The sequence below is a fragment of the Lepidochelys kempii genome, chromosome 3 (genome assembly GCF_965140285.1).
Source record: "Lepidochelys kempii isolate rLepKem1 chromosome 3, rLepKem1.hap1, whole genome shotgun sequence".
NCBI classification, from domain to species: Eukaryota; Metazoa; Chordata; order Testudines; family Cheloniidae; genus Lepidochelys; species Lepidochelys kempii.
In genome coordinates this window covers 201,319,114-201,337,696 of record NC_136382.1, presented here as the reverse complement: position 1 = coordinate 201,337,696, position 18,583 = coordinate 201,319,114, and the positions used below count along the sequence as shown (strand labels likewise).

The following is an 18,583-nucleotide window of genomic DNA, read 5'->3' as shown; positions in this document are numbered from 1 at the left end:
GGCAGCGGTGCAGCGGGGCTAAGGCAGGCTCCCTGGGGGGAACACGTAGGGGGAACACGTGGCTCCGCTCACTGCCCCTCTCTGCAGGCACCACCCCCGTTCCCAGCCAATGGGAGCTTTGTGGGGGCGGTGCTTGCAGGCAGGAGCAGCGTGCGGAGACCCCTCCTGCCCCTGGGTCTGGAGGGGTGTCCTGGCTGCTTCCGGGAGTGGCATGGGGCCGCGACAGGCAGGAAGCCTGCCTTAGCGGCAGCCCCACTACACCACCGCAGCTGGAGATCGCGATCAACTGGGAGAGTCTCCAGGATCAACCAGTCGATCGTGATTGACTGGTTGCTGACCACTGATTTAGGTGGAATAAAAGGCTCAAAAAGTTAAAGGTGTTAACCTGACCCTGCCACTGTCCACCATTAAACAGTGTTAAACAACCGTTTGGTTTGGTTTACAGACACCTCAGCCTGCCTAGTTCCATGGCAAATATATCATTAATAATCCTTTTTTTAACCTTTGATTAAAGATACAAGGGGGAAAAGAAAAGGTTAAAACATTTAAGCATTTGAAATGTAAAATATTAAATAAGGCATTTATTTTAACAACATCCCTTATTCCCTTTCCCAGTTGCTGGAGAGATTTTTTAGAAAGAAACCCCCTTTGTCTGGCAGTCTCCTAGATGGCAGTAAAGATGGCTGTAACTGTCCTTTTGGGGAAAAGACAAGAAGGTAGTTGAGATGGGCTGGGGCTGTCATTTGTTTCTGTTGTTAAAGTCCAGTCCCATTTTCTAGAGGGCAAAACAAGACAAACACACACAGAACGGGAAAGAAAAGAATAGCAAAGATAGAAAAAGCAGCTTCTGTCTCTGTTGTTGACTCTCACTTGCAACCTCAGTGCTAGAAAAACACAGGCATACCACACAGTCTTGTTGGCCACTCTGAGACCTGGAAAACTCATACCAACATCAGGCTGTTTAGGACATTGCTTTTAGCTGCCTTTCTGGTCACATACTTATAGCAGTGTTGCAAAATAAAGACAGTTTTGGCAGACAGTTTTAAGCCAGCCTCTTATTAGGCAGAAGAAAAAAAAAGAAGAGAGATAGGAGAGAGAAGAAATGAGATAGGGAAGGAAAAGAAGACATGGGTGATGGGGGACAAAGGGTCATATCCTAGGTGGTGTTCGGGATTTAGAAGGTGCCAGTGGCAATGATGATGTCATCTGGCTCCCTCTGTCTCTTATCCAGTTTGGTTAGGGCATCTTTCAGGATTAGGATGAAGTAGGTCCAGGGTCCCAGGAGATTGTGAGGGTGGCAGCCATCATGATGGTGAATCTTGCTCCGTCCCCTTCTTTCAGTCAGCCAGCATCACCGGTAGCCAGTCACTTTTTGAGGCCCCCAATAGGGAGTGATGGGAAGAATAGCCCATCCCCTCATTATTTTGTCCACTAATTACGCCTAATTTCTGAAACACCAATTTTTAGTTCATTAATTTCCAGGCCCACACTCTTCTTGTTTACCAGGCATGATCTTTATACATGGTGTTCAATCAGTAGGCATTTTTGTTTGGACTAATTCGGGGGGTGGGGTGGGTCCTTCCTTTTACCTTTTCCCATCAACATTTATTGTTTATAGGTTATTGTGACATCTTATGAACTTTCACTCACTTTTTACAGTTGTGCTCAGTTAGAGTAAATTTGTAGGCCCAGTTATCACAACAGCTCCTCTGTGCTCTAGGGTCTCTGTAGAACTATGAGATGTGCAGGCTACTCCCTGCCCCATAGCAATCCAAGTCTCTGATTGGTTCTCTGATTGCCCCTGGACCACAATCCAGTGAGCTGCTGACAGTTTGGGTTGGGACACTCTGGAAGGCTATTACTTAGGAAATTACGTATGAGTTTGCAGGGGAATGATACTGCATTCCTGGCCCTTTCCTTTTGTAGCTGCTCCTCCGTTGGCACCATGCTGCCTTGGTAGAAGGAGGAGAGAGACTGGTTGCTCCAGCATCTGCTTCACTAACTGAGTCAGTGGAGAGCAGGATGGGCGCTCTAGTGTCCCTGCCTGGGCTGAGGGGAACCTCTAGTAAAAGACATATTTTCAGTTTGTAATCAGATACAAATTTTCTTCTTAACACGATCACATTTGGTGTCCAGTTTAGAGCCTTGAGGACCCCAGGTTGAACACCACTAACACAGAAGTTGTGTGTAGGGTATTCATGGTGGTTGGGGAGGGAGAATGCTGCTGAATTGACTCAGTTGCTCTTCGTTTGATGAATTTGAGTAACTTCATCTGCTTTTCTGCCCTTCTCAACCTCTCCCCAGGGGTAATGGAGTAGAAGATCTGGTTTTATATTTTAACAACAATTTTGTATTCTGATGAGTTTGTTGCATTAGTTTCATTGCTGTGCTATATGTGTGTAGCTATAATGCCTCATTAACAAGATCAGTTGAGTTCACAATTCCATTTTATAAGGGAAAAAGAGGGATATTAATTTTCTTTGATAAAAGCGCCAGTTTACATTTTTAAAAGGTATGTTTATGTTTATTTTAAGTTCTATTCCAGTAATCTCTTCATAAACATAACAGCTAAAAGAAATATTTTGAATATAAATGTAAGGAAGTTTATATTAATCTTTATTATTGCAAAAGGAACCAAATGCATCTGATGTTTCAGCTACTTCCTAGGGGGTTTTTTAATTAAAAATATTTTTTTGATCGGAGAATGTGCAATGAGGTTACTTTGATGAGGTAAACAGCAGAATAGATAGTAAGAATCCACACTTTGTGTGCACTGTCATTAAAATGAAAACTTCATTCTAACATTAAGGAGAAAATAGTGTGCATGGATCATTGATATACATATAGTACATTATTTTGAGACTTAATCATTTATACCTGTGTTTAGATAATCTGTTTTCATGTGTCTATTCTGCATATTTTCTAGATTAGTCATAGCTAACCCCTACATGTGAAGCAAAAGTCTTTAATTTAAAGAGTACTCATTTCATTTTTCATCTGTCTGAACACTGAAAAATTTTAAATGTAAAATTATATCTCAGTGTCCAACAAAACATCAGTTCTTTGACAAGATACTGTGCAATGGAAAATGGGAATATTGAGAGAAAGGCCAAAACGAGTCCATATACAGTCAACTGAGAATTTGTTCAAAGTACTGTTGAGATGAAGTCTTTATTTTATTCAAGTGCTTCCTGTACCTAAGCTTTTGCTCAGGCGCTTTTGAATGGTGTGTGTTTGTATGTATGTGGTATGTGTTTAAATAAGTTTTCAAGGTGTAATCAGTTAAATTTAGGAATAAATTCTAAGTAAATCAGTGAAACTAGTTTTCTGTGACCTACTCAACTTCTAGCCTTCCCTAAAGTATCTCCTGGAACTGAACCAAAATAGTTTGGTCTTGTTTACAAGGATCCTAGAAGAGAAATTAGGACATTACAAATTCCTGGGAGATTCCCCCTACCACACCTCCCTGTTATAATGAATTTTCTCATGGTAGATTCCATTTTAAAATGTATCATTTATTAACTTTGCCTGAATAAAATATTGTAATTTCTATTCAAAAGTATAAGTGATGTTACTTTTTGTGATATTAATGTCATGTTATGTTTATTTCATGTATCTAGTTAATGCGAATTTTCACAGTAAAATTGATTAGGGAAATTACTGAGCCATGCAATTTGTCATAATTGACCATAACCATAATACTGTAATTTAGTGATTTCTTCCTCTTTCATTTTTCAAAATGTATATCTAAAGAGTCTAATTCTTTTTCCAACCCTTGTTGCCGTTTTAATGTTAAAAACATTTATTTATACTTTCAATAATCCTTAAAATATGACAATGCACAATTGCATAGAATGGGTTTCTGCATACATTTTTGAGTGCTTTGATATTAATTTTTAAGGATGTATCGATTTAGACATAAATTTGTAACTGAATTCTATTTCAGGAACTGTGCTTGCTGCTGAAAGACACTATTGATTCAAGAGTCAAGCACTACTTAGAAGCTCGTAAACACCGTGGCCAGTGGAAACACACGGAATGCACACAAGCCATTCCCTTGTTCCTAAAAGGTAGGGTCAAGTACAATAATTTTAAAGATTGTAAATAAAATTTTAAATGGTAGAAATTATTTTTATTATATTTTTGATTACTATAAATGACATAGTCCCTACCAGGAAATCCAGTGAGCCTAGTGTCTAACTTAAGTGATTTTACATGTAAAAATATATATATTGTTTTTCCTATATAAGAATATATATTCTTTATACGTAAAAGTTCTTAAGTGAGACTCTCTCTCTCTCTCTCTGTATACACTCACATACAGATACATGTTATATGATTTCATCTGACGCCAAAATTACAAAGCATAGAGATTTAAATCCTTTTTAAAAAATGTTCTGTATGACAAATAGGTATATTTCACCAACCATGTTTTGTTGTGATTAGAATTGGTCATCATTTAATCGGCGTGTAACCACAGCTTGGTAGCAGGGTTTGTTAAGTTGTGATCCTGTTTAGCTAATCAGGTTTCAGAGTAACAGCCATGTTAGTCTGTATTCGCAAAAAGAAAAGGAGTACTTGTGGCACCTTAGAGACTAACCAATTTATTTGAGCATAAGCTTTCGTGAGCTACAGCTCACTTCATCGGATGCAGTGAGCTGTAGCTCACGAAAGCTTATGCTCAAATAAATTGGTTAGTCTCTAAGGTGCCACAAGTACTCCTTTTCTGTTTAGCTAATCGTATGCAGAAACACAACAAAATAGGAATGCCATTTATTTAAGCTGGATATTGTTGCTAGGTTTTATTGCAGGGGAACAAAAAGGTGAAGTTTTAAAATAACTGTTTTTAGTATCTGAAAATACTTTTTATTCAAGTCTGAGTCTGTAGAACTGTTTTAGGGCATACACTACTTGGTAGTTTCCCTTCCCTTTCTTGATTGCTTAATTATTTGCTCCATTATCTTTCCAGGTACTGAAGTTAAGCTGACTGGTTTGTAATTCCCCGGATTGTCCTTATTACCCTTTTTATAGACTGCTATTATATTTCCCTTTTCCAGTCCTCTGGAATCTCTCCCGTCTTAAATGACTTTTCAAATATAATCATTAATGGCTGACATATCTCCTCAGTCAGCTCCTTGAGTATTCTAGGACGTATTTCATCAGGCCCTGGTAACTTGAAGACATCTAACTTGTCTAAGTAATTTTTAACTTGTTCTTTCCCAATTTTAGCCTCTGATCCTACCTCATTTTCACTGGCATTCACTATGTTAGATGTCCAATCGCTACTAACCTTTTTGGTGAAAACCGGTGAAAAAAAGTCATTTAGCACTCCTGCCATTTTCACATTTTCTGTTACTATTTCCCCCCCCCCCATTGAATAATGGGCCAGCCCTGTCCTTGGTCTTCCTCTTGCTTCTAATGTATTTGTAGAATGTTTTCTTGTTACCCTTTATGTCTCTAGCTACTTTAATCTAGTTTTGTGCCTTGGCCTTTCTAATTTTGTCCATACATGACTGTGTTATTTGTTTATATTCCTCCTTTGTCGTTTGACCTATTTTCCACTTTTTGTAGGACTATTTTTTGAGTTTCAGATCATTGAAGATCTCCTGGTTAAGCCAGGGTGGTCTCTTGCCGTACTTCCTATCTTTCCTACACAGTGGGATAGTTTGCTCTTATGCCCTTAATAATGTCTCTTTGAAAAACTGCCAACTCTCTTGAACTGTTTTTTCTCTTGAACTGTTTTTGACTTGCTTCCTATGGGATCTTACCTACCAACTCCCTGAGTTTGCTGAAGTCTGCCTTCTTGAAATCCATGTCTCTATTGTGCTGTTTTCCCTTCTACCATTCCTTAGAATCATGAACTCTACCATTTTGTGATCACTTCTCACCCAAGCTGCCCTCCACTTTCAAATTCTCAACCAGTTCCTCCCTATTTGCAGTACCAGTGCAATTACTGTTATGAATATTAATATGAACATATATTTTTATTAAGCACAGCAAAGATTAAACACTGTTTTGGTGGCTCATTAGGGCAGCAAATGATTGTAGAAGCCTTATAAAAATATGTTAGGAATACATGGGAACTAGCTTGCTATGACATGACTATTTTTTTCCCACAAGTACAAAATAGAATATGAGTAGAAAGTGCCGGAGGCCAGTAAAGATTTTTTTAAAAGCCTTTCCTGCAAGTTGGGAACCTTAACTTATCCCCCTAAAAGAGTGAACTGTGCAATGTTTATAAAGCATGTGAACTTTTAGATCCTCTTATATTTCTGGTTTTGAGAAAACAAATGGAATTTTCTTATGAAAAAAGAAACGGATACCATTTAAAAAAAAAAATCCTGCTAAGGAATGTCTTTTCCCACTGAGAAACATTTTTTATATATTTTTTTAAAAAGGTTAACTGCCTGAATAAAGTGTATTTAAAGTAATTGTGTGAAAATAAATTTAATTGTTCTCAGATGTGCAGGCAGGTATCTTGTATAATTTGTTAATCTGAGAGTATTTATGAAGCCTGAAAGGCTGACGCATTTGTGAGGTGTTAATATAAAGCAACCTTTTAATTAGAAACTGACACACTGTTCTAGCCCTGGCAAACTGATCATCTATGTGTCTTGTCTACATTTCCCCTGATAACAAACACCCCAAAGGCAAATACATCAAAAGAAGTCATCAGTAACATGAATGACTCCATTCTAAACCTGGAGGCTCTGGATTTTGGATTTGCCAGAACTATCATCCCATTCACCTTGCTGGATTAATTGCCACTAAATTAATGATAGATGGAAAATAAATAAATGTAAAAAAAGAAAATTCCACAGGTTTGCACCATGGAAACTCGACTTGATGTTGAATGTCCTTACCAAGCCATCTTTTTACGCCCTTCTCTGCCTTAAACATTTGAGTTTGGAGCTCTGTCTGTGGCGCCTCCATCTCGCACTTTGTGAAAATGAAGTCCTTTGCTTGAGTCCAGCATTCATATGTTCTTCACTAAGCCAGTACACCTGGGAAAGAAACAAGGTCATGTGTGAATGTTCACGAGGCCAATCAGAACCCATCTCATAAGGAGAGCGCTATTCAGAAGATCCACAGCCCGGTAACTTTTACACTTTACCAGTTACTAGCACTTAAACAAGGCAATAAAAGCTTTAGTTAATAGATGATAAAAATAGTGTATCTTTGGCTTCTTCAGAAAGGAACTGCAGCCCTTCAGAATAAGTCACTGCACACAAGATCCAGGAAATGAATACTTTACAATCTGAACAGTCCTTAGTGTCATAACAGACTGGTTTTGCACATTTATCTGTATATTTTTTATTTCAGGGAAAGTTCATGTTGTGTTGTAATCAGGTTAATAGACGTTCCTAAACAGCTTCTGAAGCTGAAAAATGTTATAATTGGGGATTTCCCCAGAAGTGGGAGCCAAGCTACCTTTCTTTGATTGGCAGTCTGGACCTGCCTCTTAGGGCTACGGAGCAGAGGGGAATCCATTGTTAAAATGGCCACCTTGGATACTTCAAGGAGAAAATCATCAGCTAACAGATTTCTCTGTCTGATATTATGGAGGTTTATATTGCCTTCCCTTTTTGTGGCACATAAGTAAAATATCTGTGCAAGTTACTTGTTAATTTACACAGCTCTTTCATTTACACCCACACAGTAGTGCGCGGTGGGTCGTCTCATTAGGAAATCTGTGGGTGTTACACACAAGAGAAGAAGAAAGAAAAATGGGACAGAGAATGGAAAAATGGGAGAAAGTAGCCAAAACAAGCAAGTTCTTCCTATTCTTCCTTCTGTTTGAACAATTTCTCTGCCCCTCCCAAATGGCCAGTGTAAATTATCTGCCAAAGTAAGCTTTAATTTAGTCTTTAGTCATTGGCTTCAGAGTAAACTCTCTATTTCCTGTGTTTGGTCTAACATCCAAAAGTGTTTGATTTTGGTTTATCTTATTTTTTAAGAGAAAAATGCAGTGTGATAGACTTACAAAGATACAGTCCCTCCCCATTCCTCCGCCCCACCCCCACATCCAGTTTGCATGCCCAGAGATGTGCAAGATGGGCACTGAGCTCATAAACCTCACTAGCATGCCCACATCAGGAGTTTAGTGCATGCAAGTCAGCCACTCACCATTTGGAAAATTTGGCCCATTAAGAACGGGGCTTTCTATAAAAGTATAAGTGGAGTTATTATCTCTTAACTTCAGACCCAGCTTACATAATTTGTGAGGTATTATCACTGTGCTCCGCTTTTACCAATCACTGATAGGGGTGAGGTCCCAGGGGAGCAGTAAGGGGTGGGGGGTCCTGGGTGGGGGCAGTCAGGGGACAAGGAGAAGGCGGGGTTGGAGGGTTGGTGCTTCTCAGGGGGGCAGTCAGGGGGCAGGAAGTGGGAGGGGGCAGATAGGGGACCAGGGCCAAGCTGTTTGGAGAGGCACAGCCTTCCCTACCTGGCCCTCCATACAGTTTCATACCCCGATGTGGCCCTCAGGCCAAAAAGTTTTCCCACCCCTGAACTACAGGTTCAGCAGGTGCAGAATGACAGTTGAATGTGCTTTTGGTAGATTAAAAGGGCAGTGATGTTGTTTACTCACCATATTGGATCTCGGTGTGAGAAATATTCCAATGGTTATAGCTGCCTGTTGTGTCCTGCATATTTGTGTAAAAAAGGGGGGGAAATTGCTGCAAGGGTGGAGGGCAGAGGTGGAGCGGCTTTCTGCTGAGTTTGAACATTCCAACTCAAGGGCGATCAGACAAGCTCAACAAGGAGCTCCATGGCTTAGGGGGGCTTTGAAAGAGCACTCTAACAACGAGCCACCGTGTGCTCAACCTGGCGCTGCAGTTTGGGGGCGTGTTAGGAACTGTGTGGTGCTTGCTGCACATCTGTGCATATATCACTGGCAGTACACCTATAAATGTTGGGGTGCTTACTGTACATTTGTGACAATTACACTGTTTGGCACTGAGCCTGTGGGTTGTGAGTGTACAAGACCACTACTTTCACTGTCATCAGGCATTATGCACCATATGTTGTAAACTAATAAAAATGAATCACTTTCAAAACAAAAGAGTTTTATTTGCTTACAAAAACAGCTCCAAAATAATCTCTGAAGAGCTTAAGTGAAATGCATTTTAACTTAAAACTATTGAGGAATCTTAATAAATAAACAAGAGGAGGGAACATTAATGTCCATTGTAGCTACACGTACATCAACTGTGGTTCCCACAGGTCAGTATATGGGAAGCTATTGTTGTCCAGGCTTTCCCCCAGTGTATAGTGGTAGGGGTAAGCGTGCAGGCCCAGAGGCCATGTTGAATGCTGGGGGAAAAGGGGTGGTGTAGGGAGGTACTGTGCAGCAGTTCTCCACAGACTGCAATGGGAATCAGACCCAGGATTGTTGAATCTGGAGGTTCACAATTGTCTGCAGCAGCTGAGTTTGCTGATGGAGAAGTCCCATTATGTACTCTCATCTACCTCTCCTTTTCCTGTGCCTCTCTCCTCTCCATAGAATCATAGGGTTAGAAGGGACCGCAAGGATCATCTAGTCTGACCCACCTCTGAGTGTGCAATCTGCTTGTGGATGCCAGTATTTCTTCGGCTAGTCCATACCTGTGCTTCAACAGCCTCTTCTCCACACAGGCCCAGGAGATCCAATATCTCCTGTCTCCTCCAGGCAGAAGTGTGTTTGGAGCATTTAGTAGGCATAGTCAGCTGGGCAGCTGTGCACAAGAGGTGTGCTTTCCAAGCTGGACAAGGAAAAGGTATTTGAAAAAGTTGTGGGGGTTTAAAAAGGTAGGGGCTTTCCAGTATGTGTGGCAGGAGAGCAATTCCAAATGCAAGACAACAGGATGTCACATGACACCCAAACTCCTGACTTCATCTTTTATCTCTCCTTCTGTATGAGATCCTACCTCCCCTATTTAACCTCCTGCAAATGCACAGGAAATGTGAAATCAACCAGCATAATAAAGACAAAGGTGCATCCAAAAGATCCTTCCAAAGCATTCTGCTCTCACATCTCAATTTCATCTTTTTTGCTTCTTAAAATCTTTTAGACAGTATCCCTTTTAAATTCCTCTCACTTGCGATCAGTTAAGAGTGTCTGTTGCTACTGTCACCTTCAGCCCCCAACTAAAACCCCTCCAACGCATTATTAAGGATCTACAACCTATCCTAAAGGATGACCCAACACTCTCACAAATCTTGGGAGACAGGCCAGTCCTTGCCTACAGACAGCCCCGCAACCTGAAGCAAATACTCACCAACAACCACATACCACACAACAGAACCACTAACCCAGGAACTTATCCTTGCAACAAAGCCCGTTGCCAATTGTGCCCACATATCTATTCAGGGGACACCATCACAGGGCCTAATAACATCAGCCACACTATCAGAGGCTCGTTCACCTGCACATCCACCAATGTGATATATGCCATCATGTGCCAGCAATGCCCCTCTGCCATGTACATTGGTCAAACTGGACAGTCTCTACGTAAAAGAATAAATGGACACAAATCAGATGTCAAGAATTATAACATTCATAAACCAGTCAGAGAACACTTCAATCTCTCTGGTCACGCAATCACAGACATGAAGGTCGCTATCTTAAAACAAAAAAAACTTCAAATCCAGACTCCAGCGAGAAACTGCTGAATTGGAATTCATTTGCAAATTGGATACTATTAATTTAGGCTTAAATAGAGACTGGGAGTGGCTAAGTCATTATGCAAGGTAGCCTGTTTCCTCTTGTTTTTCCCTACCCCCCCCCCCCCCAGATGTTCTGGTTTAACTTGGATTTAAACTTGAAGAGTGGTCAGTTTGGATGAGCTATTACCAGCAGGAGAGTGAGTTTGTGTGTGTATGGGGGTGGGGGGGATGTGAGAAAACCTGGATTTGTGCAGGAAATAGCCCAACTTGATTGTCATGCACATTGTGTAAAGAGTTGTCACTTTGGATGGGCTATCACCAGCAGGAGAGTGAATTTGTGTGGGGGGGTGGAGGGTGAGAAAACCTGGATTTGTGCTGGAAATGGCCCACCTGATGATCACTTTAGATAAGCTATTACCAGCAGGACAGTGGGGTGGGAGGAGGTATTGTTTCATATTCTCTGTGTATATATAAAGCCTGCTGCAGTTTCCACGATATGCATCTGAGGAAGTGAGCTGTAGCTCACGAAAGCTTATGCTCTAATAAATTGGTTAGTCTCTAAGGTGCCACAAGTACTCCTTTTCTTTTTGCGAATACAGACTAACACGGCTGTTACTCTGAAACCTGTTGCTACCACAGGAGGTGAAGTTTGTTTGATACTCGTCTTCACAATGCCTCAACATTTCTCAAACTGTGGGTTTTAGCTGCTTGAGTTTCTTGTTTCTCAGAGGGATAATTGTAGCCCTATTTATCATTTAATGACTTATGGGCCAATCCTGCAGACCTTAATTGACTTTTACTCCTGTTTAAATGCAATATTGTGTGCAGTGACTGTACTTCAAATGATCCTATAGGCCCAGATCCTGTAATCAGATTCATGAGGCTTGATAGACCTCTGCTTCTATGCAGAACCCCACTTAAGTCAAATGGGGCTCCACGTGGACGCAGGGACACCTATGCAGAACTGATTGCAAACTCAAAGCTTTGGTGAGTTTGTTCAGCATTTTGTTGTGCCAATCCATTTAATCTACTTTGCTTCTGTCAGTGGAGATGGCTGCTCCTAGACGTAAGCAATAATTGTTCCCCCTTATGCTAGTGGATTCTTAAAAATATTTTGATGGAGTGGTTTTATTTGTTGTTTATTTCTTAATATTTTATATTTGTTTGTATGTCTGATATATGCATGTTTTCCACTTTGATTTGGATGTCAATTTCTTGTGGTTTTAACTGAAAATCAGGCTAGCAAAGAATTTGAGAGGAATAAATATATCTTGTTTTAGAAAAAATCTTTCTTTTATAATGTCTGAAAAAATCCCAAAATGCAGAAAAACATAGCTGGTATTTCAGGCTCTCTTTCCAGAAGAGGGAAATGTTTCCCGTTTTAATAGTGTGTGGGCTTTTTTCTTTTGGTAATAAATTGAATAAAATTCTCACTCCTGGCCTCCCGCTCCTCATCCTGTGGTTGCTCTTTAAAAGCTGCCAGTTGTCTTTGATCAGTAATTCCCAAACTGTGGTCTGTGGAGAGCTGGCTGGTCACATGACTCCAACCCACTTATGGAACACTTTCCTAATATTACTTTTCCATGTAAGGAATTGCTGTAATTCTCCCAAGATGTTACATGATCACAAATGGAGGTGGTCCAGTGAGTCTTTTCTAGATAATTAAATAGCATTACCTAAGTATTGGCACTATGCAAGATACCAGGATAGGAAATACTGAAAATGTTGAGGTAACCTGAATCTCAGTCAAAATTGGTAAACTTTTAAGGTTGACCACTCTACCTTCCGCAGCCCCCATGAGTAGCATAATTTCCCTGAGCTCATCTGCAAGAACCCTCTTGAAGAGCCCTTAAGTCCCTCTTGAAGAGCCACTTCTTTTATGCTGCTTACTGAGAATCTTGTTGACATATATATTTGAAAGTGGGTTTTTTTAAACGTTGTTTTCTATTCACACTAACTTCAGTCTACTTGTCCGACTGTCCTTAGATTGTGAGCTCATTGGGTCAAGGATCGGTGTTTGCATATGGTTATAGCAATTTGAATAGTGATCAATATCCCCCAACTTCTTCTGAAAGGCACTTCAGAGACTCTACGTTTTCATGTAATAACGATATAAGTTTTAGTAATGTACAGTACATGGGGGAAAAATGAGCCTAAGGGAATTAGACACCCACTGAATTTCTGTGGGGTTTGGGTGCTCAACTTCCTTAGGATCCTTTGAAAATCCTAACCTGAATGTTTGTAATAATTGTGCCACTTTTCCATGTATTCCCTGGATTATATTTCTTAGTAAATATGTCTTAGGTATTGCTTGTACACCAATACCCTTAGTATCTAGGATGTTGCATTGTACTGCATGTTTCTGATTAAAATAAGTGTGTATTTTCACTGAATATGGTTACAGAGTTATAGATAAATAATGAGAAAATCTGTTTACTAATAAAGTCTAAACTGCTGTTGTCCAACTTCAAAATATGATGAAAATTGTATTTAGGCTTTAAAATTATTCAACATTCATTTCTGTATTTCTGAATCTATTCAGATTTTTTTGCAGTTTGCATTTGAACTTTACTCTCCCAAGCTTGTGTGTTCTGGTGCTGGGAATTTAGAGCAACACTTGCTGTACCCCTTGAGATTTATGTATAACAGAAACTTAGCCACTGAACACTAGTAATAGACGTTAAGAAAAATAAAAAAGTTGGAGGCTGGTTACACTCAGACCTGGTTACACTAGAAAATTAGGTCGGCATAACACTGTCGCTCAGGGGTGTAAAAAATCCACACCCCTGATCGGCGCTGTTAAGCTGACCTAAGTCCCCGTGGAGACAGTGCTAGGTTGATAGAAGAATTATGTCTGTCAGTTTTTCTGTCAACCCAACTACCACCTCTTGGGTAGGTGGATTACCTATGCTGGGAATCTCCCATTGGTGTAGGTAGTGTCTACACTGAAGTGCTGTAGCATTTTAAATGTAGCAAAAACTTACTAGTTAGTGATGATGAGTTTTCTTTGGGGTCTTTTTCAACTGATGATCTCACCTGATTTGAGCATTATTGATTCTATGTTTGTGTGTTATAGGGTATAGGTGAGAGTAATTCCTTTTATATAATAATTAAAGACCAGTTGCGCTTGATTTATTCATGGGTGTAGTCCCATCAATTTCATTGGACATACTCCCACGAGTAAGATTAGCAGGATTTGAGCCAGTTTAGGTTTCTGTTCAGTTCTTTGTCATAGCTTTTAAGATTTGCAGTTTTGGGGGCTTATTAAATTAATCTTGTGATTAGTACAGAAACATGGTAGCTATTTTGTTGTTAAGATTGTAACTACCTTTTGATTAGCCTGATTTTTGACACCCATACCCACTCCCACTGACTTCAGAAAACCTGCTTCCCAATTATTTTGTTTTGCGGGAGGTAGGAAGGGAGCAAGGATGATACAAAAGTTATTTTAGAAATATTTACACAACAGAAGAACATAAGAATAACCATACTGGATCAAACATATGGCCCATCTAGCCCACTATTCTGTCTTCTGACAGTTGCCGGTGCCAAATGCTTCAGAGGGAATGAGCAGAACAGGGCAATTTTGAGTGATTCATCCCATCAGCCAGTCCCACCTTCTGGCAGTTGGAAGTTTAGGTATACCCAGAGCATGGAGTTGCGTCCCTGACCATCTTAGCTAATAGCCATTGATGGACCTATCCTTCATTAACTTATCTAATTCTTTTTTGAACACAGTTATATTTTTGGCTTTCACAACTTCCACAGCTTGACTGTGTGTTGTATGAAGAAGTGCTTCCTTTTGTTCATTTAAATCCGCTGCTTTATCAAAATGCAAAAATACCGCAACCTAACCCTCTGTTAGCGAGTAGGCTGGAGTTGTGGGATAATGGCTTGATCTAGAAACTCCAGTGTGTGGTGTTCCATTTTCTTTTATGAGAGCACTGTAGTGGTTTAGAAAGGATAGGGATCTTGATCATGCTTCTAGGGTACTAGAACTCCATTTTACTGTTTACTAAATTGTCTGCCATTGAAAGTTAGGGGTTGACCCCTAAAGAAGAAGCTAGAGGTTCAGTCCCGAGATCCCAAAGATCTGCATTGCCTTGTTTCTTTCCACTACATCAGCTCTTTTGCAGGGCGTTCTCCATCTGCAGGTGACCCTAGAATTTCCCAACCCTAGATGAGGCTTTCATAGCATGAATAGTGGGAGAGGCACATGCTTTGACCCTCTCAGTCTGCTCCTCCCCCATGGAAGGAACTCCTTATCCAGCATAGGGAGAAGAACAGTACATAGAAATTTCTGACCTCCCCTTCAGCACTGGGTTGAGTATTAAGTGCCCCTCTGCACAAGAAGTTTCAGGCACAACTTGGCTCTCTGTGGAATCCCAGTGAAACTCATGAACTTATCCAATTAAACTTTTGTGTATAACATTCACACAGAGAAAAATATATATAATTTGCCCGTTTTGTTGCAAGGATCGATTTGAAAATGTAAATCACTTGCTAGGACCGAACACTTTTCACAGCAGTTCTCACAGGTAATTCATAGTCCTTCCCCAGCCAAGCCCAACCTACCTTCAAATTAGAACTGGCCACCAGAACTGCTACCTTGAGAGATGGGCCAAGATAGAATATTCATCCCCAGACACTGCTTAGCTCTCTGTACAGTTTGTTCCAGCTCCAGTGGTTCCAGTGAGAGAAATCTCACCTATAGCACTTCCCAGAGAAATGGGCTGTTGTGCTTGTCTTTAGCAGCAGAATCCTTCTCTACTTCCATGGCAACAGGGTGTGGATAAGGTGGTGGCAGAATCGTCAGCCTTTCTGCAGTGGAACTGGCAGTATCATCATTTTTATTTGATCCCTTCTCCTTCAGAAGACACTTGGTGATCCCTTCCCCTGACATGGCAGTGGCATTAAATTTGACTGGTGCAAGACACAGGGTTTAGGGGAAAAGATAGAAAACCGCAAAATGGGCCACTTCCTGAGCTCTGTGACCATTTACTTCCTTGTTCACACTTCAACAGGTGTAACTCTGAAGGCCCATCTCCTGCTTCTCCCATTCATGTAGTGTTTGCCAAGTTTGTAATTCTGACTAGCTGAAGCAGTAAAGGAGTGTAGTTCAAAGAGCCTATGAAAGAAATGGAAAAATAACAAAGTGCAGACATTTATTGTTGTGGTTTTTAAATGCTTAAAAAAACTTAAAAATCCCACAACCTAAAGATATTCTCAGATAGGATCTTTCAGATGGTTAATGTTTAAAATAAATATCACTTCATTTAAAAAATACTGTATTGATTTTTTAAAATGAATAAACGTGACAAAGAAAGGTAGTTTGGAGTTAAAGTTCTAAAAACAGCCTTAACGCTGACTATTAAACAATGTCTATCTGCTATCCACCAGAAAACCCTTTCCTTCTATTTACTATGTGTCGTCTCCATTTCCTTTTTTTGCTGTATTTTTAAGATAAGAAAAAAATGAAGATAAAGATAATTACAAGAAAATCTGTGTGTGTGTGTATATATCTTCACACAAACATTAGAAATATTAGCAGCAAAAGATCTCTCTATATAGAAAAAACTAGGTAATATTTCAATACGGATAAGCATAGGTATTTAGAAATAATCATAAGTATCTAGTGTGATCCTGTCTTCTCAGTCATCTATCAGATTTGGCCAGAAGCAATTGGCCAGTTCACTGATCTAAAACTTTCGGAGCCAGACTTTAAAATAGCTCAGCAGCTCCCATTTAGCCGTATAAATGAATGGCTGAATTTTCAGAAGAACTCAGTACCCATTGGTCTAAGTGGGAACTGAGCACATTTGAAAATCTGTCCAAGTTGTGGCTGCTGAGTGATTTTGAATATCTGGCCCTAACATTTCTTATTGACTCTTATGTGGGTTGTATGATTTCTCATTTCAACAGCTGTTGCTCTTCAAAAGATTTTTTTCTGTACTCCGTTTAGATTCTAAAACTCCCGTAATCTCTTGGTATCAGGTATTTTGGTTAGTGAAGAATGTCAGTTCCCAAAACTATATTTAATCTACTTGGTACCTTCTTCCAGACCCGATTAAACATAAGGCACCACAAAATGTGAGTAACAAATCACCATTACAGTATGTTCCACTACAAAGCATTTTAATTCAGTTTGTTCAGTATTACTTCTGCCAGTGTCTTAAATGGAATTTTCTGATGAATAAGTTTGATTTTGAGACCATGTGTGGTTTTATTCATGTTTCAACATCTCTTCTTCCATCCACTAACAACATGGCACTCTGGATCTCTGCTCTAAGCATTCCTCAAATCCTGGGTTCAGCATTTCAAGGATGTTTGAGTACCTTGCATTAGAAAGAATGTCTAAAATGTCAAAGAGGAGGTGGTGGTTCTGAGAGCATGGTATGCTAGACTTTTGTTAATTCATTCTTCAAATGTTTTTCCATGGATTCTGTGACTCTGAGGTGCGGTTTTTAAAAGAACTATCAGGTAACTAGAAGATCTGTGGGTCAAAGTCCCTTTTGGCCAAAATATGGACTGGATTCTGCTCTCACATCAGTGTAAATCTAGGCTACCTCTACACTACAAACCAGTGTTGGCGTAGCTACACCTGGAGTGAAAAGCAGGCTGCATACACACTGTTGTGAAGCTAGCTTCCCAAGTCGATGAAAGCAGCGATGAGAGGCTTCAGCAGCTCCTCACTGCTGGAGCTTTTCACTGTGGCAAAGAAAGGCTCTGGCAGGGAGGAGGCAGTGGGGAAGTCCCCTGCCAGAGCCTTTTCCTGCTGCTGGGGTCTTTCCCTGTGATGGGAGAAGGCTCCAGCAGCAGGGAGCTGCCCAAACCTTTCCCTGTTGCCTTTCTTGTGCCAGAGCTTTTCCCCGTTGCCAGATTCTTCCTGTGATGGGGAAAGACTCCAGCAGCAGGGAGGCAGCGGGATACTGCCCTGCTAAAAAAACAGCAGTGTAGGCAGGAAGCAGTTTGGACGACTAGAGAGCCATGTAGGATATGTACTCGCGTACATATGCACACCCTTCAGGTGTGTCTTTATTTGCCTACGCCATGGCTCACTGGCTACATTGCGACTGTGCTGGGGGGCTGCTATGTGGGTAAATACACTACACGCCACTGAAAGAAGCTTGCAGTGTAGATGTACCCCTAAGAGTAACTTAGTTGAAATCGTTGGTGTTGCACTAAGGTAAAATTATGTAAATGAGACCATAATCAAGTCATGTTTTTTTGTTTGATTACTTGGTTGTCCCAGATCATCACAGTGTTCTGGATGTATGTATTGAAATTCACGTTGTTTTGTAAAGTGATAGCCGTGTGTTCCTGACATGCTTCATGGTTGGGTTGAGTGTATTTCTTGGTACAAAATTTGATATTCAGTATGTCAGTTATGTATTGCAACAGTGACCATAAACCCTTATGTCACATACTGTAAATGATCCACCTACAGTTCACTCAGCCATTGGGGTTGACATACACCAACATCTGAAATAAGTCTGCTGATCACGACTTCTGTGCTGATCCTGAAGAGATGACATTCACATGGATATTGAAGTCATCCAGAGGACAATCAATCTTAGTGACTGTAAGATAATTGTGGTTAATGACACAACTAGTTCACCAAGGATTCTGAGGTTTAATGGAGCAACTACCCACCAATACTAATTTCATTCTAATTTCATCCTAGAATTTTCATGTGAATTAGACACACTTTTGAAATCCCATATTGTCATGAAAAATCTTCTGGCTTGATTGTCAGATGCAACCAGTGTAGCCACACCTCCTTCCTAGTGCCCTGGTAACTGTTGCTGAACCAAATATCAGTCATGGGCAGCTGAGCAATAAAAGTTTTGCCAGAGCTTGATTATACATGCAAAGTCAGGAGCTCAACCATGTCTTCCTTACTCACCCTTTACAACAGTTGTATGTTGACCTATCC

At 40.4% G+C, this 18,583-nt stretch overlaps 1 protein-coding gene across 6 annotated transcripts in view; it reads left to right on the top strand.

Moving 5' to 3' along the window:
* SLX4IP (SLX4 interacting protein) overlaps positions 1-18,583 on the top strand; it is a 129,748-nt gene that overhangs the window by 69,422 nt on the left and 41,743 nt on the right. For all 6 annotated transcript variants that reach the window (XM_078852355.1, XM_073339608.2, XM_073339609.2 and 3 more), the window contains one exon: positions 3,947-4,070. In XM_078852355.1, the coding sequence (XP_078708481.1) occupies positions 3,947-4,070 (124 nt within the window). The remainder of the gene's footprint in view (positions 1-3,946; positions 4,071-18,583) is intronic.